The sequence below is a fragment of the Candoia aspera genome, chromosome 6 (assembly GCF_035149785.1).
Source record: "Candoia aspera isolate rCanAsp1 chromosome 6, rCanAsp1.hap2, whole genome shotgun sequence".
Classification (NCBI taxonomy): domain Eukaryota; kingdom Metazoa; phylum Chordata; class Lepidosauria; order Squamata; family Boidae; genus Candoia; species Candoia aspera.
The window spans coordinates 73,467,752-73,490,109 of record NC_086158.1 but is presented as its reverse complement, the minus strand read 5'-3'; the positions used below and the strand labels follow the sequence as shown (position 1 = coordinate 73,490,109).

The 22,358-nt window shown below is 41.1% G+C and overlaps 1 protein-coding gene across 5 annotated transcripts in view; it reads right to left on the bottom strand.

Annotated features, from left to right (window-relative positions):
• The window catches only part of PLCE1 (phospholipase C epsilon 1), a 156,965-nt gene that overhangs the window by 69,877 nt on the left and 64,730 nt on the right, over window positions 1–22,358 (bottom strand). For all 5 annotated transcript variants that reach the window (XR_010068224.1, XR_010068225.1, XM_063307406.1 and 2 more), the window contains exon 3: window positions 14,870–15,174. Coding sequence is in view for 3 of the 5 variants with exons in the window: in XM_063307406.1 (XP_063163476.1) it covers window positions 14,870–15,174 (305 nt within the window). In the remaining 2 variants the exon portion in view is untranslated. The remainder of the gene's footprint in view (window positions 1–14,869; window positions 15,175–22,358) is intronic.

The window sequence follows — 22,358 nt, the reverse complement described above, 5'->3', positions numbered from 1 at the left end:
AAAGTTCTGAGAGTGCCTTGGACTGCAAGAAGATCAAACCAGTCCATCCTCCAGGAAATAAAGCCAGACTGCTCACTTGAGGGAATGATATTCAAGGCAAAACTGAAATACTTTGGCCACATAATGAGAAGACAGGACACCCTGGAGAAGATGCTGATACTAGGGAGAGTGGAGGGCAAAAGGAAGAGGGGCCGACCAAGGGCAAGGTGGATGGATGATATTCTAGAGGTGACGGACTCGTCCCTGGGGGAGCTGGGGGTGTTGACGACCGACAGGAAGCTCTGGCGTGGGCTGGTCCATGAAGTCACGAAGAGTCGGAAGCGACTAAACGAATGAACAACAACCAATTCAAGGTGTTGGTTATCACCTTTAAAGCCCTGCATGGCATGGGACCAGGTTACCTGAGGGACCATCTCATCCCTATTACATTGACCTGTCCCACCTGGGAAGGCAGAGAGGGCATGTTACGGACCCCATCTGTAAAAGAATTCCATCTGGCAGGGTCCAGGAAGCGTGCCTTCTCTGCAGTAGTGCCTGCCCTTCGGAACATTCTTCCCCCAGAGTTGAGACAGGCCCCTTTGCTCCTGGACTTCCCCAAGCAATTGAAAACCTGGTTTTGCCATATTGCCTGGGGCGGGAAGGAGAGCAGTCACTCTTGGGGATGGCTAGCTCCCTAGAAGGACCCTGTTTTACTTGCAGATTCATACAGAACTTTTAGCCATCAGGTTTTTATCATATTTATTTTACTGTGTATCTATATTTATTGTATAGTTTTATATTGTACAGTTTTAATTCCGTTTTATTGTAAACCTCCCAGAGTCCCTCCTCGGGGGGAGATGGGCGGTCATAAATTTGATAAATAAATAAAAACTGATAATACGTAAAAACAGGAATGCATTTTTGCAAATACAAAAGGATTTGTTTGGTCCTAATGCATGGTGCCAGATGCACAGGACAGGATACTTTATACACTACTGGGTTGAGTGGTGATATTAGAAATACGTTTTTGGTGTAGTCTCCCATACAAGGATTGTATGTACCTTATGTGCAAGGGCAAACTGTCATAAATTTCATAGTGCTACACTGCAAACTTGGGAAATGAACCCCCCACCCCCACCCCAATGCTGTGCATAGAACACAGATCCTAACTTGTTTCTCTAGTGGTGTATTTTTCCATTGGAGATATTGGCTGCACTCCATGCTTCCTACCTCCCAACTCACATTTAACACTCAGTTAGCAGTAGAAAGCTTCAGAAAGCATTTGCACGGAGTTATGGAAAAGCGAGATAGGCTTACAGTGCATTGGAAATAGCTTGCAAATTAGACAAGTTGGCAGGACTCAGCAGCATCCCCAGCAGAAAGGAGCATGTGAAACCTAATGATACTGAAGGCAAAACTGAAATACTTTGGCCACATAATGAGAAGACAGGACACCCTGGAGAAGATGATGATGCTAGGGAGAGTGGAAGGCAAAAGGAAGAGGGGCTGACCAAGGGCAAGATGGATGGATGATATTCTAGAGGTGACAGACTCGTCCCTGGGGGAGCTGGGGGTGTTGACGACTGACAGGAAGCACTAGTGTGGGCTGGTCCATAAAGTCATGAAGAGTCAGAAGCGACTGAACGAATAAACCACAACAAAAATGCCTTCTACATATTCTTAGACATCATTTCTTTCTAAAAGGGTCTGAAAATATTGACTATTCTTTTTTTAATCTAAGCAAAGGCTGTATAACAAGTCAGTTTCATTTAACACATAAAACTGTCTTGCAGTGTTTTTCTTTTGTATTTCATGGTCAAATATAATAGGACTTTAAGGCTTTTACACATTGATTTGATAATAAAGTTAAATTATACAACCCCAGGAACCGGTTTGCAAGATGAATGGGTAACCACATAAAGCCAAAAGTTCTTTTCTCAGAGTATAAAAACTATTAAGTAAATAAAGTGCTAATGTACATCAGAAAAAAATTACAAAAAAGCAAACTGTTACATAGTAGAGAATTTGCAAGAAATAATCGGGAGTGGGGGTGGGACTGAGGTATGAAATATTTCTCTCCTATTAAGTATCAAGAGTCTGTCATCCAAAAATTCATTCTGGCTCCCACAATATAAATATAGTGAATTATTTTTATAGGCAATGCCAGAAAGCAGTTACATTTTTTTTGCCAACCAAAGCATGACTTTTTCCCCTGGAATTTTTTTTTTCACATACAATAATAGAGATGCATAGAAAGGCTGTCTTAGCAATAGAGTACAACAAACATATTGAATATGCAGCTGGTACTGTACATAATGCAATAATGTATTTCCCAATACATGTTATATATTTAGCAACAATACATCTTATTATCTTCAGCAAAGGATCGTTACCTTGTCGTGGTGCTGGAGCTTCAGCACCTCACTGATGCCATGAGCTAAACCGTGAAGGGCCACCCAAGACGGGAAGGTCATGACAGAGAGGTCAGACTAAATGCGATCCCTGGGGAAGGTAATGGCAACCCACCCCAGCATTCTTGCCGTGAAAACTAAATGGATCAGTACAACCAGAGATATGTCGGTATACCATCGGAAGATGAGACCCCCAGGTCGGAAGGTGGTCAAAATGCTACTGGGGAGGAACAGAGGATGAGTTCAACTAGCCCCAGACGTGATGACGCAGCTAGCTCAAAGCCGGAAGGACGGCTAGCGGCCGACGGTGCTGGTGGTGAACGGCGAATCTGATGTTCTAAGGATCAACACACCATTGGAACCTGGAATGTAAGATCTATGAGGCAGGGCAAATTGGATGTGGTTATTGGTGAGATGTCAAGATTAAAGATAGACATTTTGGGCGTCAGTGAACTGAAATGGACTGGAATGGGCCACTTCACATCAAATGACCACCAGATCTACTACTGTGGACAAGAGGACCACAGAAGAAATGGAGTAGCCTTCATAATTAATAGTCAAGTGGATAAAGCAGTGCTTGGATACAATCCAAAAAACGATAGAATGTTCTCAATTCGAATTCAGGGCAAGCCATCTAACATCACAGTGATCCAAATATATGCCCCAACCACAAATGCTGAAGAAGCTGAAGTAGAGCAGTTCTACGAGGATCTGCAGCACCTACTGGACAACACGCCTAAAAGAGATGTTATTTTCATCACGGGAGACTGGAATGCTAAGGTGGGCAGTCAAGTGGCACCTGGAATTACAGGTAAGCATGGCCTGGGAGAACAAAACGAAGCAGGACATAGGCTGATAGAATTTTGCCAAGACAACTCACTCTGCATAACGAACACTCTCTTCCAACAACCTAAGAGACGGCTTTATACATGGACTTCACCAGATGGACAACACCGAAATCAGATTGACTACATCCTTTGCAGCCAAAGGTGGCAGACCTCTACACAATCGGTAAAAACAAGACCTGGAGCTGACTGTAGTTCCGATCACGAACTTCTTCTTGCACAATTTAGGATCAGACTAAAGAGATTAGGGAAGACCCACAGATCAGCTAGATATGAGCTCCCTAATATTCCTAAGGAATATGCAGTAGAGGTGTCATGAGTACTGATGGCGAGCAGGAGGGGGCCTCTATCCAGGGGGGAAAACGCATGCGTAGTACTGAGGAATTAAGCAGCCATTCAAAGAGACACTGATCAGACCCGCCTTAACTTTTGCGGTTTATCTGTCTGGGTTTTTCCCACACTTCTTCAGTTTGTTAGGATTTTCTGTCTTACATAGCAGTAATAAACACTAGAGACCTATTCCTTGTCTCAGCATGATTCCTGACTGTTAGGAGAGGAGGTGAAGAATAGATTTAAGGGACTGGACTTAGTAGATAGGGTCCCGGAAGAACTATGGACAGAAGTTCACAACATTGTTCAGGAAGCAGCAACAAAATACATCCCAAAGAAAGAGAAAACCAAGAGGCAAAATGGCTGTCTGCTGAGACACTAGAAGTAGCCCAAGAAAGAAGGAAAGCAAAAGGCAACAATGATAGGGGGAGATATGCCCAATTAAATGCAAAATTCCAGAGGTTACCAGAAGAGATAAGGAATTATTTTTAAACAAGCAATGCACAGAAGTGGAAATCCTCCAGGAAATAAAGCCAGACTGCTCACTTGAGGGAATGATATTCAAGGCAAAACTGAAATACTTTGGCCACATAATGAGAAGACAGGACACCCTGGAGAAGATGCTGATGCTAGGGAGAGTGGAAGGCAAAAGGAAGAGGGGCCGACCAAGGGCAAGGTGGATGGATGATATTCTAGAGGTGACAGACTCGTCCCTGGGGGAGCTGGGGGTGTTGACAACCAACAGGAAGCTCTGGCGTGGGCTGGTCCATGAAGTCACGAAGAGTCGGAAGCGACTAAACGAATAAACAACAACTTAGTATGCAGTATAACAAACAGAACGTCTGCATCTTCTATACTGAGAAAAGCCTCTGAATCTAAGTTTATATGCATTTAGTGAAGCCACCAATATTTACTATGTCCCTATCACAAGGAAATTTCTTTACATTTAAGCATGATTCCTGACTCCTTCGACATGTTTAAAGCCCTTGCTTTACCTAAACTGCTAGAAGTTAAGGGAAAAATGAGGCTTCTAAAACAACTTGTCTGTCCTTCCTCTCAATGGAAAAATGGTTGAGTTTCTCAGCAGAATTAAAATGCAGTAGGAAGCAAGAATGCAATAGAAAATGCAGCATCTCCAGCAGTGTGTTCTTATTTCAATTTCTCTCCAATTCTCTGAAACTACAAAAGCTTGCAAGGCAATTCAGGATTGACAAGTATATCTCTTTGCCTGAAAATATAAGTAAAAGGAACTCTTTTGAAATTGCTAGCAAGTATGCTGCTTGGAGTCAGACTTGCTCCTAGATAATGAAACAACTTTTAATACAAAAGTTTGTATTAAATCCAACTGTTTCTCAAACTCAAAACAGGCAGATGGGGCTTTCTCCATCAGTTGCAACTTTGGATATTAATCTAGAGGGTCAGAGTGTGCTGGAAAGCGTTTGGCCCAAGAGATCAGAAAAATCACAAACCAGGCATTTCTATAAAAATAAATGCATTTACAGAAAGCACAAAAACACATTTACAAGCTGTGCATTCACACGCGCTCAGAGAGGACTGAGAAGAGAGGCTGTGCTGGAAAGCTACAAAAGCGAAACTAAAAAAAGTCCAGGCAAGTTCCTCCCTCAGGCAATGCAGCTTTTAACACCCAAACCAAGGACAATTAAGTACGACCTCTTCACCCTCCCGATACTTAAGGAAGTACTCAATTACCATGGTAACCTAGTGGCTTGGTCCTGTGCAAAAACAAAGAAATGCCAACACTCCCCTTTGTTTTCTAAGGAGTAAGACACAAACCAATTTTCTTTGTCAACTCTGTATGTCTTGGTAGAACAAGAGGTTTGGTTAAAATATCAGCAATCATGTCTTTTGATTCACAATATTTTAACATTATTTCTCCTTTGGCTATCATGTCTTTGATATACTGATATCTAATATCGATATGTTTTGTCCTATTCTTGCAGGCTTCAGATTTTGCCATTGCAATGCAAGCTTGATTATCCTCATGAACAGTTATAGGCTGGTTCACTTCCATGGCTATGTCTTTTAACAACTGTTTAAATGATATAATCTCATTGCAGGTTTGTGCTAGAGAATAAAACTCTGCTTCTGCAGTGGAAAGAGCAAGAAGTGTTTGCTTTCTAGAATGCCAGCCTAAGCCTGACCCAGCAAATTGAATTAAAATCCCAGAAGTGGATTTCCTGTCACTGATATCTGCTCTCCAATCAGAATCACAAAAGCCTGCAATTTTTCTGTTCCACAGGCATTTAGCTTCAGGCAATAATTCTTTGTTCCTTGCAAATACCTGATTAACCTCTTCAGTGCTGCTTTTCCAGTAGATGTAGGCTTCTCTACCTGTCTACTTAAAATGGCCACAGAATTTGAGATATCTGGGCGAGAGTGATTTGCAATGTACAGTAAACTTCCAATTGCAGATCTATATTTCTCTGCCTCAGTTAATTGAGTTTCTCCTATTTCTTTCTGAAAATCTGGTATCAGGGAGTAGAGACTGGTCTACAGTCTTGCATGTTAAAATCCTCTAGGAGCTTTTGAAGTTCACTATGTTGGCTGAACAGAAAGCTACCATCCTTCTCTCTGTGTATTTCTAGTAAAGGTAAAGGTTTCCCTTGACGTAAAGTCCAGTCGAGTCCGACTCTAGGGGGCGGTGCTCATCTCCGTTTCTAAGCCTTGGAGCCGGCGTTGTCCATAGGACACTTCCGGGTCATGTGGCCAGCATGACGACACGGAACGCCATTACCTTCCCGCCGAAGCGGTACCTATTGATCTACTCACATTTGCATGTTTTCGAACTGCTAGGTGAGCAGGAGCTGGGATTAACAACGGGAGCTCACCCCGCCGCGCGGTTTCGAACCGCCGACCTTCCGATCGACAGCTCAGCGGTTTAACCCGCAGCGCCACCGCGTCCCATTGTGTATTTCTAAGCCTAGGTAATTTGTTACTGTTCCAAGGCTTTTTAATGTGAAATGGCTTTTCATTCAGGCTTCAAAATCAAGCCTTTGTTTTTCTGTTGATGTGAGCAGCAGCAGATCATCAACATAAATGCACAGATACATACAGCCTTGTTTGTCTTTCTTCACATATACACATGGATCTGCTTTTCCTTTTACAAAACCAAAACTCTGCAGTTTTTCATCTAATTTTTGGTTCCAGGATCTAGCAGCCTGTTTTAATCCATAGATTGATTTCTGCAGTTCACAGACCAAATTCTCTCCTTTTTCATAACCAGGGGGTTGCTGCATGTATAGTTTGTGGTCTAAATCACTATAGAGAAATACAGTTTGAATGTCATAGTGGTGATCTGACATTCCTTTGAGTGCATCAATTTTTAACAGTAATAAAATTGATTCACCTTTAGTAACTGGTGCAAAAGTCTTGTCAAAGTCTAAATCTTTCCTTTGAGTGAACCCTTTTGCAACCATCCTTGCTTTATATTTTTGGATTTTTCCATCAGCATCTGTTTTCAGTTTGAAAACCCACCTACAACCTTCATTGGGAGGTAGATTTACCAGTTTCCATGTTTTATTTCTTTGAAGGATGCTAATTCCTGTTGCATGGCAGCACCTGAGATTGCAATTTTGTGCAATCTCAGGTGGTAAAGCATTTACTTGTTCTAAGGACTCAGGTTCTGTGAATATGTGAAAAGCCTTTACTGTTTCAGCCTGAAAATGTGATGGAGGAACGCCTTTATTATTCCTCTGAGATCTGCAAGGTAATACAGGGCTTAAATTTTGACTCCTATCACTTTCCTGAGAAGCATCTGTCTCATCAGACAGATCTTCAGTTTGCTTTTCTGGTTTAATGTCCTCATCAGGAAAAAGATCACTATCAGCAAGTACTTGCTTTTCTGTTGTTAGATCAACTGGAGAGCTAGAATTTAATCTCCCCCAGTTTTGCTCATAAAAGAAGTGCTTTTGCTAATTGATAACTTATCACCCACTATGAACCTGTAGCTCCTTTGGCTTTGTTCACAGTAAACAAAGATGGCTTTCTTTGTTGTGGGGCCTCTTTTTCTTCTCTGTTGTTTTGGTATATGAACCCATGCAGTACTACCAAACACTCTAAGATGGTTTACCTTTGGTTTCACACCATAAAACAAGTGGAATGGAGTGTCCTGGATCACAGAGTTATACAGTCTGTTTTGTACATAACAGGCAGTGGATATTCCTTCTGCCCAATACATTTGATAAATTTGAATCTTTAAGCATGCATTCCATTGATTCTTGCAGTGTTCTGCCCTTTCTTTCAGCAACACCATTTTGCTGAGGGGTGTAAGGGTTAGAAAGGATTTGTTCTATCCCCTTTTCAGCTAGGAACCTTTTGAATTTGTGAGAAAGGTACTCTCCTCCTTTATCACACTGGAGTGCAGATACAGGCCTTGGGAATTTTCCATTTGCCCATGTCACAAAACTTTTAAATTTCTCAAATGCCTCATCTTTATGTTTTAAGATGTAGATAAATGTGTATCTTGAGAAATCATCAGTGATGGTCATTGCATACCTTACTTGTCCAAGACTTGGAGCAAAAGGACCAATAATGTCTGAGTGTACAATTGCTAGAGGTCTAGTTGTAACTATGTCACTGTGCTTACTCACAGGAGCTTTTAGTGTTTTGCACTCTTTGCAAACTACACAGTCTAAATATTTGTCACAGGGTTTTATCTTTAGGTCAGCACACAGCTGTGGCATTTGTGCTATATACTTGAAATTAGCATGACCAAATCTCCTATGCATCAGGTGTACACATTGGTCATGATATGGAGTGTTGCCAACTGCAGCTTGGCTTCCTTGCATTTTGCACAATGTACAAGGAGTCTTTTAACATACCAGTAGCACACAATTTCCCATTTTTACGTATCTCACAACCATTTTTCTTAAATGTTATGACATACCCTGTTGCAGCCAATTGTGCCACAGATAAAAGGTTTGATTGAATTGGAACATACAGCACACCTTTCACAGTGTCTCCCAAGCAGGATAAATACAAGTCACCTTGTCCAATAATTTTGGTCACAGACCCATCAGCCAAAGATACACTTTGTCTTTCAGTCTTAGACAGTGACACAAAAGAGCTTTTACAATTACATAAATGACAATTGGCCCCAGAATCTAACACCCATACATCAGAATTACCCTTCTCAGCAACCTGTGCAATTTGGGTTGTCTGAAGAGCCTTCTTCTGTGCTGCCCTTGTGCTCTTCTCTGTCTTTCTACTCTTGGGTCTCAAGGCACAGTCTTTCTGCAAATGTCCAGCTGAACCACAGTTGAAACATCTCTGGCTGGCTAGTGCTGTAGCCTCAGCTTCATTTCCCTTCCTTTCCCTTGTTTTCTAGTGCTGCAGCTTTCCAGAAAAGATGGGGGGGATCTTTCCTCTCTCTCCTCCCATTCAGCAAGTAAGCGCTGTGTAACATACGATGGGGTGAGGTCTGCTTCAGGCATAGCCTCCAGGGTACAAATCAGCATGTCCCATGTTTCATTCAATGAGAACAGCAGTATATACGATTTTGTGAGAGGTGTAAATTCCATTCCTCTCTCCTGCAACTCAACAAACAGCTGCTGGACATAACGCAGGTGCTCAGGAAGGCTATCTCCTTCTGCAAGGTAGGCTTTGTACAGCTTTTTTGTCAGGGTAACTTTACTCCCTGCTGTTGCCTTTACATACAAGTCTCTCAAAGCATCCCAAAGTTGCTTTGCAGACTGCATGCCTCTCACATGGACTAGCTGATTGTCCTCAACTCCCAGGATAATGGTGGCTCTAGCACGCTCATCCTGTCTAAGCCATTCAGCACTGGGATTTTGGGGGGTTTGCTCACCGATTAGCATCCAAAGATTCTCTCTGCAAAGATACATTTCCATCTTCAGGGCCCAATTCAAATAGTTGGTCACTGATAGGCACTCAAGAGGCATCGCTGGGAGCTGGGAGGCAGCCATGGCTTCTTCCTTCTTTTGCAAGTCACCTCAGCTGGCTTCTTTGTCCTGTAGACCAGCAGTGGCTGGAAAATCTCCAGGCGACTCCAAAGAAAAATCTTCACAGGTCTTTGCTACCTGTCTTTAAAAATGTGCATGAGGTATGGAGCTGATCCCTCTGCTCTCTCTGAGGTTTCCCTGGGCTGCTTACTGGGCCCATAACCTGTCAGAGTATGCTGGAAAGCATTTGGCCCAAGAGATCAGAAAAAGCACACACCAGGCATTTCTATAAAAATAAATGCATTTACAGAAAGCACAAAAACATATTTACAAGCTGTGCATTCACACGCGCTCAGAGAGGACTGAGAAGAGAGGCTATGCTGGAAGCTACAAAAGCGAAACTAAAAAAAGTCCAGGGAAGTTCCTCCCCCAGGCAATGCAGCTTTTAACACCCAAACCCGAGGACAATTAAGTTCGACCTCTTCACCCTCCTGATACTTAAGAAAGTACTCAATTACCATGGTAACCTAGTGGCTTGGTCTGTGCAAAAACAAAGAAATGCCAACATAGAGGACCCTCCTTCTCTAGATTCAATAATGGAATTCCTGAAAACTGATTCATTATGTCCTGGTGAACATACCACACCTACAGTTGCTGGCTGCTGTTTACTTATAGCTCAAACAGTCAATAACGCTAAAGACAGAGAAGTCTAGATTAGGCTACCAGCTGTAATTGTACCCATACCACATGCAGCATTTCCTGCTAAAGGCAGGAAAAGTACCATTTAGTTTTGGAACATTTTGGCCAGTATTTCAGAACCATAGCCAAAGCATGCTTACTCTGTTCTATGCAAGCTAGGATCTCTCATCTAGAGACTACCATGTAAGCAAACGTACTGTTGCCCACATTCCACATACTCAGGAGGTACATGCAGTATACTGATAGACACTGAGAAACAAGATAAACTCTGAATATAAAAAATGGTGGCTGAAGCATTCAATGCATGCATTTGAGTTTTCCTGAGAACAAAAATCTGACCTGAGCAATGACTGGTAAAGCAGGAAGAAGATTTCAGGAAATACCTCATAGGGATAGGCAAAGCCTAGTATCTAGCAAGCTAATCCAAAAGGAGGAGAGTCCAAGGGGATGTGTTCCTGGGAGGGCACAAGGAAGCAACCACACCAACAAAGCGCAGGCAGAATGAAAAGGAGGGGACACAGAGCACATCCGTAACACTCTATCAACACCCTACTGTCCCTTGTTGTCATTAGGTGATGGGGTGCTGAAGGGTCAGGGCCACTGGGTTTGGATTGTCAACAATAATTTTTAATATTAAAAACCAAATCTAATTCAGATGAATCACAGAGGATAAGAATATAAATGGTGATTAATCATGATAGTGATATACTGCTTCTAGTATGAAAGATACACCCACTCCTTGTTTAGCAACTACCTCGTTTAGCAACCATTCTCAAATACAATGGTAATAAAAAATTCATTTTCCCACCAATGCGCACATTTACAACCAAATTTCGTGCACCTGACAACAACACATGCTGGAGTGAGAATAACACTGTTGTAGCTGTATGAGAGAACTTTATCTGAATGAAACAGTGATCTTGGCAGCATCTCTCCCTCTCTCTCTCTCTGTCACGTGTTCACTTAGCAACCATTTCACTTAATGAACCAGAACAGAACTTGGTCACTAAACAAGGAGTGGGTACGTTATGTTTTTCTATATACATTGCTAAGGAATACAAATCAAATCAATTTTTATTACAGTCATAGACTAGCATAAATAAGCAAAAGGATACTATTGCATTTGTGTCCTGTTTACCAGTTTCCCATATCTGCATAGGTATTTTGAACAGAGAATGTTGGGCTAGTCGCTGATTTATCTCTAGAGGCTTTATGGAATTTAAATGACAGATTTGATGATGGGTTAAATGAATTTGTAACTAGAGGCTACAACAAAATCCCCTTCTGTTGATTTTTTTGTCTACAATTCTAATAAACAAGCACTAGTTGTTTTAAGGATCAAAGCAATCCCTACTATGGCTTAACAAAGGTGAAAAGAAAAGTAACCAAAATCTTATTAGCTGAAAATTTAAAAGGAGTAGTAAAAGCTTCATGGATCATATTCCTGCTACTGTTCAGGGCACTATCTGGACCGGAAGTCGTATTTCCTTCATTAACTAACTGGCTACTCTGATGCATGGATCCTTTCCAAGCTTAAATTAATAAAACAAAGTTCTCTTTTTGCAGACAGTGATATGAGAAGTCTGTGGTTGTAGAAAGGAGCTTTAAAAAAAGAGATAAAATATTGAATGGTACCAGAAAAAAAATGAAGTAAAATAGTAACACTGACCATGCATTTTAGTAAAGGTCTTCTCCCATATATTGCCTAACTACCAAAATTGTTGTCTTAAAATGAAAATGCCTGTAAAGAGTTAGGTAGGTGAAGACTGATTAATTGGTTCCTCTGGCAGTAAAGTATCTATCTTCATTGACCTTCTTGTATTTGCCTTATATAAGCTATGTTGATTTGGTATTGCTGTGCTTTTCTGAACCTCGCCTGTTCATTTGACGTTTCTCTAACTTTTTAAAATAAGATGTTAAAGAAAGGGATGCAGTAATTCGGACTTTCTCTTGTACCTCTCTTTTTTATATGCTTTAGTACCAATCTTTCCCAATCTCTAGCCCATACAGTCTTATCCATAATGTTAACACAGGGCTGCTAGTACCAACTACCTGTTCTTCTGAAGCTTTAAAGAATTCATCAGTATTGCATTTGCATTTGATACTTTCCTATTTGACAAGTGGTTTATTACTTGTCAAACCTCACTTTCCAGGGGAGTAGGTTCCTAAATGTATTTTCTCTCTAGAAATGTTTCTCCCCTTCTATAATCCCATTTGTAAAGGTTTCAATATAGTCTTTCTGTCTTTTTAATCTCATGTGTCTATCTAAGATCTCTTCAAGCTTACTTTTGAGTATTCTTACACATTACCACATTGCCAATATAAATGGGATCTTCTTATAAATATTTATTTTCCTTTTCTTGTTATATCTCTTCATTTATTCATATTTTGATTAAGATCTTTCTGACTGTATGATTATTTTACAAGTTTAACCTGTATATATTTGACCTCAATAATTTATGATCTGTTCCATAATATACACCTGGAAGTTCTTACCTGACTCAATTGTACCTCCCAAACTTCTATTTCCTATTATGTAGTCTATTTAATTCTGATGTTTGCTTGTTTATTTCATTTATTAAATTTCAAAGCCCTAAACTCCAAAAAGACTCTGGTAAAAGAATACACAATTGCAAAGGCTCTTCTGGCCATAGCTGCCACCTACTCTTTGAGCAGTAGCTGTAAATCCAGGAGGCCTCCAAGTTGCACACTAGTCTTGAATGGATGCAACCCCATCCAGGATCAGAGGTAGAAACATCTGTCAGACTGATCCTGAGTCTGTTCCTCCCCATCCAGACCAAACAGCCTCTAGACAGGGTCCATACATTGATGGCTTCACCTGTACAGCCCAGAGTTGAGATCCACTCTCAGTCATACTGATGATACCGTACCCCAAACTGACTTATGACCTCCCCCAGCAGTTTCATGTAGATGCTAAACAAGAGATAAGAGTGTCAAGTCTTGAGGCACTCCACAGGTGTGGAGCCACAGGCATGACTTCTCCCCCACCCCCAACACACACTGGAAGTAACTGAGGAGATGAACCGCTGCAGCACAGTGCCCCCCTACAAGTCCTCACAACCAGTTTATAAGGATGCCATGATCAAAGGAACTGAAGGCCACTGAGAGGATGGATGCACCCCTTTCCCATTCCAGCTATGCCAAAGGTCATCAACAAGTGTGACCAATGCTATCTTACCCCAGCCTGAAACCCAACCGTAATGGGTCCCAAAAATCTTTTTCTAGGAATCTAGGAATGTAATTGGTGTTTATGTTGCTTGAAATATGTGTTGGCAGTAAACAAAGAATTCTCTTCACAGATGTCTATCAATCTACCTCCTCCATTACTGCATTTACTCAATCCAAATCTTCCTATAATTCCAGGTACTGTTTCTCCAACAACATCCTATTCATCCATTAGTGGTATTACATTCTCTCTTGAAGTTGAAATTAGCACCTTCTTCCATTGCATAATAGCTGCACAGTAAAGGCGTGTAATGCATTGGATTCACTACGGAAATATGCCTTGCAGTGCATTGGAGCATTAATACAATGCCTGTCAAAGCTCACTGAAACCATGGAAACAGATATGGTTGCTCTGAAGATGCTTCTGTTGCTTTTTTTCAATTGCCAAAAAGTGCTGCATTCTCACTTCCACAAGACCTAAAGCAGTCCTTGCAAAACAAATCTTAAGCACTAAAACAAATCTTAAGTACCTACATTTTTATAAAACAGATGTTCAGTAGATAGCCAATAATTCTAATAAATATGATCCTGTTGATTATTGTGATAGAACCAAATACACATTTAGCCATGTCCTTTTTGAGCAACACTGAGAGTTCAATCACATGGACTCATGCCCTGAATCATACACCTATCATGTAACTGATTTATCTGGACTAGGATGGCTCTCATGACTGCTGGCACTATTACACTGAAATGACATGCTGAGGCAGCTTGGGAAAATTGTACAACAGTATATATTACACTGTTCTAATGGCACTGTTGGCTTTCGATCATACTTAAATAAGACAGAAAATAGGTTTAAGGTTTGCCTCAACAGCAAAAAGAACATGATTTCCTTAATAACAATCACTGCATATGCAAGTGCTGTAGATTATGGATTATGAATAAATACACAGGATCCGTTAGAATTTAGAAATGCGTTTCATGTTACATTCACATCATTAGGAAAATTATGTTTACTCCGTAACAAAACGGTCCAGACAATTAAATTATAAGCTCTCTGTAACAATCCAATCCATTGTTACAATGGATTGTACTTGTCAAAAGACCAGGATTGGCAATTATATACTGTACCTCTTCAGGCAACTACTAGGGTCCCAGTGCAATGGGGGGGCTCACCATTAAAGTCTGTCTGATCCTCTAAAAAAAAACATCTAGCCCAATACTCAAAGCAAGGTTCCAATACAACTAGTTTCCCACAAAGCCCTAGTGCAATGCTATAGCAGAGGCACTGCAGGGAATTAAAATGGCAGCTAAATCTAGCTACTTCACACCGCTCAAAGTACAAATGTGCATTCCCATAAAGTCAGCCTGACAGGGTTCATCAAAAAGGAAAGGGCCCCAGCTTAGAGAGCTCTTTTAACTTAGAGAGCCTTCAGGTCTGTCCTTAAAAGACATACATATATATATATAGAACATACAAAAAATAATCACCTACCTCATTGAACCGTGTCACCAAATTTTCAACAGCACTGTGTTCCCCATCTGGGACAGACAGAAAAGTTGCTTTAACGGTTGAAAGTGTGGTATGACATTCCGCATTTCCCAAATCTCTGGTTAAGAAGCAGAGATAGTCAATCGGCAACACTTTTCTGTAGAGATCCTCCTCCTGCTCCATCAGAATGCTAGCGACTTCTTCCGGAAACTGAATGAGGTGCTGCAGTTCTGCAAGTTCTTTACTGATACCACTGACAGTGGAAGGGAGGGTGTTTGATGCAGCCATGGATGAACTCAACTGTCGTTCTAAAGCAAATAAAAGTAGAAAGAAGCTAGCATTTTCTCTTATCAGATTAGATTAACATTTTACAAGCTGTTTATAGTGTATTCTGCACAAGCTGAATTATTGAATGAGTTCAAATAGATGGCATTTGAAGTTCCTTTTTGATTTCTATAAAATATTACAGTACTCTCCGCCATAACTGTACAAAATAGTGTACAACTCAGGGTACATCACTTTCCAAAAACAGCATTGGTCCATATATAGATAAATATTTCCCTATATATCATTTATAGGTAGTCCTCACTTAACCACCACTGAGACCGGAATTTCAGTTGCTAAGCGAATCAGTCATTAAGCGAATCTGACCTGATTTTATGACCTATTTTGCAGTGGCCGTTAAGTGAACCACATGGTCATTAAGCGAATCATATGGTTCCCCACTGATTTTGCTTGTCAGAAGCCAGCCAGGAAGGACAAAAATGGTAATCATGTGACCACGGGATGCGGCGACAGTCGTAAATGCAGACCAGTTGCCAAGCACCCAAATCGTGATCATGTGACCATGGAGATACTGCGATGGTCATAAGTGTGAGAACCAGTTGTAAGTCATTTTTTCCAACACCATTTTAAGTCCAAACCGTCACTAAACAAATGGTTAATTTCAAATATTAACATTAAATATGTTAAATTATAATCTGGACAATATGTATTCATTTGCATGGGCAGATAAACAAAATGTGTTATGTCATCTTCTATACCAGTAGTACAAGTAATTTGTATTCATTTAGATCCTCTGCTGGGGTGATAATTACTCTCTCAATTCTAAAGCCTGTTCAGTCCATGATAATTCATCCTCATTCAGTGAGAAATGGGAGAAAATTATCATGAAGTGAATGGGACCATACTTTAAAAATTCCATAGACTTTCAGTATTAGCGTGCTACAGATTTTGAAGAAGCACGAGTACAGAGCGAAAGGGAGAAGCAAGCTAAGAGGAAGGTGCGTCAAGCAATTCCTCATCATGACCGCCTTCCACCTGGAATCTTATGCCCTCGTTGTGGGAGGTTGTGTGGATCCAGAATTGGCCTTTACAGCCATTTACAGATCCACTGTTAAGATTTTAATCCTGGAAGACAATCTTACTCGGGTGATCGCAAACACAACACACAACACACCACTGTGGTTCTTTGAAACCTAATGTCTGTAATCAAAAATTTATTCAACTATGGCCAGGCATTTATGGGCATCATGATCTTCAGAACACATAGCCAAGAAGTACTCTACTTTACCTACACAATCAAAACAAACAGGGACACGTGACTCTTTTCATCAAGTGACTGATTGATTTTGATTATGTTCCATTAAGTTGGTGTCAACTCTTTGCAACCACATAGATAGATCCTCTCCAGGAAGATTTGTCCTCAGTCTGGCCCTTCATGTCTTTCAGCAGTGGATCACAGCTATAATTGAGTCCATCCACCTTGTTGCTGGTCATCCTCTTCTCTTTTCTTTGACTTTTCCCAGTATTATAGACTTCTCAAGGGAGCTGGGTTCACCAGGTAACTACACTTTATTTTGGGGAGGTCTCAAAGAACCACAGGATCATTGCAGTGATATTGGAAGGGTGATCCCAAATTGTTTAACCTTTGGATTTGTTTTTATTAACAGTAGGTGTATTAAGGTTACTAGAAAGCTTGACACCTATTGGGGGGCTTTATCATATTTAAAAAAAGCATAAAATTATGCCTGATAAAATTAAAGATTTTGCCTCTGAGATTCCATATGCAATCTTTGGGGTTACTGTGATAATGCAGAACACTGATTGGCTCCTCTGCATTAAGCAGCTATTTATGGGAGTCCTATGGAGGACACCTACACTGACTATCCAAAATGCTGATGCATCTCTTTCTGGAAGTTATGCAAATCCTATTTTTTTTAAAAAGAGTCAAAAACTTGCCATGTAGCAAATCCCAAGCTAAAAATTTTACCTGGCTTATTCTATGAGTTTAATTTTCAAATCAGCTGTCTTTTTCCACTGCTGAGTTGAACATACTTCAGTCAACAGAAAACTCCACTGGCATGAAATCTGTGGCCCACTGCTTATCTTTATCGTGCCTTTATTGTCTCCATCTCAAGCCAATGCAGTTGCTTCCCTTGAAGGTATTGGAAGTCCTGGCAAATCCAGCATGCCTCATTAGCATATGGATGGTTGCTCTAGGATGTACTCTCTCCATGCTATTGAGGAAGCTGTTTGTTGCCACTCCCACTTCCTCTCTCTCTCTCTCTCTTCCTTCTTCACCATCAGGAGCTAAGCATACGGCTGTATGCTGCTCCATCTCTGGGTGCCACGTGGTGGGCCTGGAATTCCCATTTTCTTCCACGCAGCTCTTAGCAGCTGTAGGGCTAAGAGATCACCAAGTGTAAGTAAAGAACAGAAGAAACAAGGAACTTCGTTTTCCACCAAAATGTAACTGGACCAAAGAATAAAGTCAGTAAGACTCTTTTTTACTTTACTTTGAACCTACTATATCTAAGCGTGTAATTCTTTATGCATGGGAGGGCTGAATGTGTAAGATCAATAACCTGTGTTTCTCTGATGTGCTCATTAAAGCTGTCTAAGACAATATTCTTTTTCTGTGCACAGCTTCCTCCACTGTGTTAAACTGCTCCATTATGTGGTCCTAGCTGGCCACTAAATGGCTTCAGAAGGTAGTCTAACAGACTTTATAACCTCTAACACTGGACTTGGACTGTGTCAGAATAAGGGGGAAAACAAGTGTTTAACACTTGCATGACTTAAACCACTTTCACTCATTGGATGAAGGCAATGTCATGGGGAGACAGCAGAAAAAAAAACACTGCCAGGGCATGTATGTTTCCTGCAAGTGGGAAAAAAGGCTTTTGGACACTAAACCTATACAATATTTTAAGGTACAAAGTTCACTTGGTGCTCTAATAGAGAGGTACAACAGGAACCAGGAGTTGATTTTTTTTTTTGGTCCAATCTTAAATTGGCCTTCACATGGTGGGTATAAATCTTATCTGGTTATTAAAAAGTCAGGGCAGTCTGAAAAAAGGAACCTATAGTTTTCTTAATGTATAAAACTTTGAATGGTAAGTGGTGACAACTTTACTTTCGATACATGTTGCAACTGATAAATTGTGCTATGGATCAGAGCTGTCAGTCACAGAAGCTTGTATATGAAAAAGATTATCAGGATCCTTTCCAGTCTGAATTCAGGTCCAGACACAGGACAAAGACAACACTGGTTGATCTATAGATGACCAGTATTGGACCTTGACGGTGGAAGTTTGCTGCTCTTGGTCCTTTTGGACCTCGCAGCAGCTTTTCATCCCATTATCATAGTATCTTACTTGACCATCTGCAGGAGCTGGGAGTCAGGGCATGGTTCTATAGGCTTCTGTTTCTACATCAGTGGGCAATTTCAGTCAACTGTAGTACGGGATAAGTAGTTGTCTGTGATTGTTCCAATGTAGAGTGTTGTAGGGCTCACATCTACTCCCATTGCTATTTATCATCTATTTAACTCACACTGGTTGGGAGAAATCATCCATCAGTTTGGGGTAAGGTACCGGCCATATGCTGATCACATTCAATTACGTACTATCACTGTCATTTCATGTCAGATAACACTGTGAAAATCCTAACATAGTATTCTGGATGGGCCAAAACAAGGTTAGCTGAATTCCAGTAAGATGGTTTGCCCCTCCCCCCCAACACAGGCTCACTAATGGCAGAATCGCCCTCTCTCAGAAGGAAGAACTCCATAATGTGGGGGTCCTAAGGGAACAGTAGTTGGAAGCTGTGGCCAGGGGGCCTTTACTTAAATCTATCTTAGGCTGGTGCACCAGTTGTGGCTTTAAATGGGTCACTAAGTTTCAGTGACAGTCACTGAAACTTAATGACTCATCACCACACGCTTAGATTTCTGTAACATGCTCTATATGGGGCTGCCTCTGAATACAATCCAGAAACTGCAGTTTACATAAAATGTGATTGCCTGCACATTAACAAGTGAGAGATGTCACTGCATAGTGAGAGTATAAATTCTCTAGTCGCTGGATTAGGGGCCAACAGATTTCCAAGTCTTGCCTTTGACCTATTAAGCTCTATTTGGATTGGTTCCAGGATACCATCCAAGGATAATCTGCCCTGCCCATGCATGCAAGCAGACAGGGAATGCTTATGAACCTACCTGTATGAGATCAAACAAGATATGGACCCATTCATTCCTTCTCTACAGTGGGCCCCTCGCTATAACCTTACTCACTGAGGTATGCCAGGAACCCTCCTTGTCTGCTTTCTAAAGAGCCATGAAAACAGCTTTGTTTCAGCTGGCATTTGTGACTGATTTTTAATTCTGCTGCAATGATTATATGCTGTTCATATTTTTATATAGGTTTTAATCTTATCGTAAACCACACAGAATTTGGACACTATATAAATTAATGTAGATAAAATAAAAACAATGAATTATTCTGTTTCCAAATAATACATACAGTACCTATGGGAAGCCCACAGAATAGGGAACAGTTGATTACTGACTGTAACTAAGTGATCATTTCTGAATTCACACGAATGGGTTTTATGTATGCACAGAACTGTCTTCAGAAACTTCAACAGCATAGATTGTTGATGAGAGTGCTACCCCTTCTCCCTATTGTCTATGCTTAGGCATGCTCCCACTAATCTCAGTCATTCAGGACCAATGCTGCAGCGTTCCCAGGTCCACATGATGCATCTGCCTTTTTGGTAAGGAAGTCCAGGACTTCGGGAGAAGATACTCCCAATGAGACAGGTACAAACTGCAGAGAGGGAGGCCACCAAGGTATCTTTGAGGCAATCTGGTTCAGTAACTGAACTGGGAGAAATATAAGTATAGTAGTTCTATCCAGGAGATAGAAACAATCCTCTAGCAATGTCCTGGAGCTCTTCCTACAGCAATATTTGCCATACTGTCAGCTGTTGAATGCAAAAGGTTACCATCCCACCTCCAAAGGACAGCATGAACTCTGCACCTGCCATTTGTCAGACACAGCAAATCAACTGAGCTGTGCTACAGCTAACACGTTGTCCTTCCTGCCAAAACAGATTGCCACCAAATGAATGTAATGGACAGCTCATCAGTGCCACAGGGCCAGCAGAATAGTCAGTCTGAAATTGTGTGACATTGTTTGTTGATGTACCAAACAATCATGATATTGTCCAATATTTCCACAAATTCTCTTGAATATTTCCTTCATTCAAGAGAAGGTTCTTGAATGTAGAGTGCTTTGTATATACTCAGGAATGTGAGCTTGTCAGTATGGTCAGCAGTCTCAATAACTGATCATGTGCATGGATCTGAAGGACTGGCAGTGAATAGCCTAGCCTATGGAAATATCTATAGTAATCACAACCAATGGAGACAGCAGAATGAACGGCAATCCCTTTAACAGGTTGCTCATATTGCTCTATCAATGCAGCAAAGACTTCATATCTCTAGTGAGAGGCAGGCATAGCTTCCTCATACTAGCTCTAGCTGGAACTAAGTGTAGGTCCACAAATGGAGCAATCGTATCTGAAGACAGCTAAATCATGTGACAGAAGCGGTAGACAACATATGGCAAAGTCATCATGTAGTGACTGGCAAAATCAGCAGTGCTGAATTCTATTTTCCAGAATTCAGCACTGCTCCAATGTAACTGATGACCAAAACAGGAAAGTGGAGGTATGCATCATAAAACAGAGAGAAAAGGAAACTGATTCACAGTATTGAAAATGGTACCAGTATCTATCTACACATAGATCCATAGGAGCATCACTGGTGAAAAACAAAGATGCCAAATGAAAAGAATTCGGTGAGAGCTGGTGTTAAACTGTGGAGACTTGATAGTGCAAGGATCTATGCAATTCCTGTGAAAAGTAATCAATTTATTCTCCTATCTCAGGTAAAACAGGTGAGTGATCCCACATTCCCCCCCCCCCCGATATATAGTCTCTAGCTGCTGGTTCCTGCCTGCAATCAAGTCTACCTTCTACACTGGGGAATTGAGTCAAGAATGCTTGTCAGTACGAATACCTGCAATGAGATACAGAGTCCTATGGCTCCAGTCCTGATCCTTCAACTAGAATGATTTTGACTCAAGTAGATGAAGCCAGGATCTGTCCTTTTTCTTTTTCTTAAGAATCAGCAGGCACAGCTGTAGTTGGCTTTAACAAGGCAAAAGTGACAGGAGCCACAACCATCAAAAGGGCAACATTTATGAAGTGGGGCCTTCAACAACATTAGGGTCCTTGAGGCAGTATCAAAACGCAAAATAGTTTGTCTTCCTGCAGAGAATAGTGCCCAATAACAGGCACAGCATACATTAATATGAATCACAGAGATCACAATGAATAAATCATCTTTCCCTTTTCATTCTCAGCATTTGCTGTTTCTGCTACATTTGGACCATCCACTTATTAACCATGACTCACTGCTACTGATAGGGCTCTTTTTCCTATTTTTGTCTAATCATTTTATTGCCCTTTAAACTAGGACCAGCTTGCAGTCAAGAGCATATGCTAAAGGAACACTGATACCCATGCACAGGGAGGTAAGTTATCAAGTTGGTCATCAGCTTGGTTCCATGTCTGAGGCCCTTTCCCCAAAGACTAACTGCTGGGATGCTTGGCTGCCAGTGTCAAACAGCTGGATTTCCCAACCTGAACCAAAGAGATATTTTTCCCCCATCTGGTTAGCCCTGATTGGCTTCCTGGGCAGTGAGGTAGCCACCAGCAGATTTACCACCAAAGGAAAGTCAAGGCACACGACCTGAGTGCATGTGCACACAAAGTAGAGTGTAGACTGGTTTTCATCAGATGAAAGAACGTATGGCTGTGTCACTGGGGTTGGCAACTGACAATTATCTGCAAGAAGAGAAACAGGAAACAGCTTGGCAGCAGCTATTAAGATGGCTAGTGGCACGTGTAAATACGGCAAAAAGGGCTGTTGGCTGGTCTCACTTCTTTCAGTATGCAGTCTGTCCAAGGAAGTAATGGTAATATAAAAGGTGGTTCCCCAGTTTAAAAACCCTGCTATATAATGTGGGTTGTTCATTTAATTTAATTGATTTTCATCCTGAATGAAAATGCAGTCCTAGTATATACCATGAGGATCTGGCTGAAGAAGATGGGAAGATTTTGCTTTTCCAGTTCTTGGGAA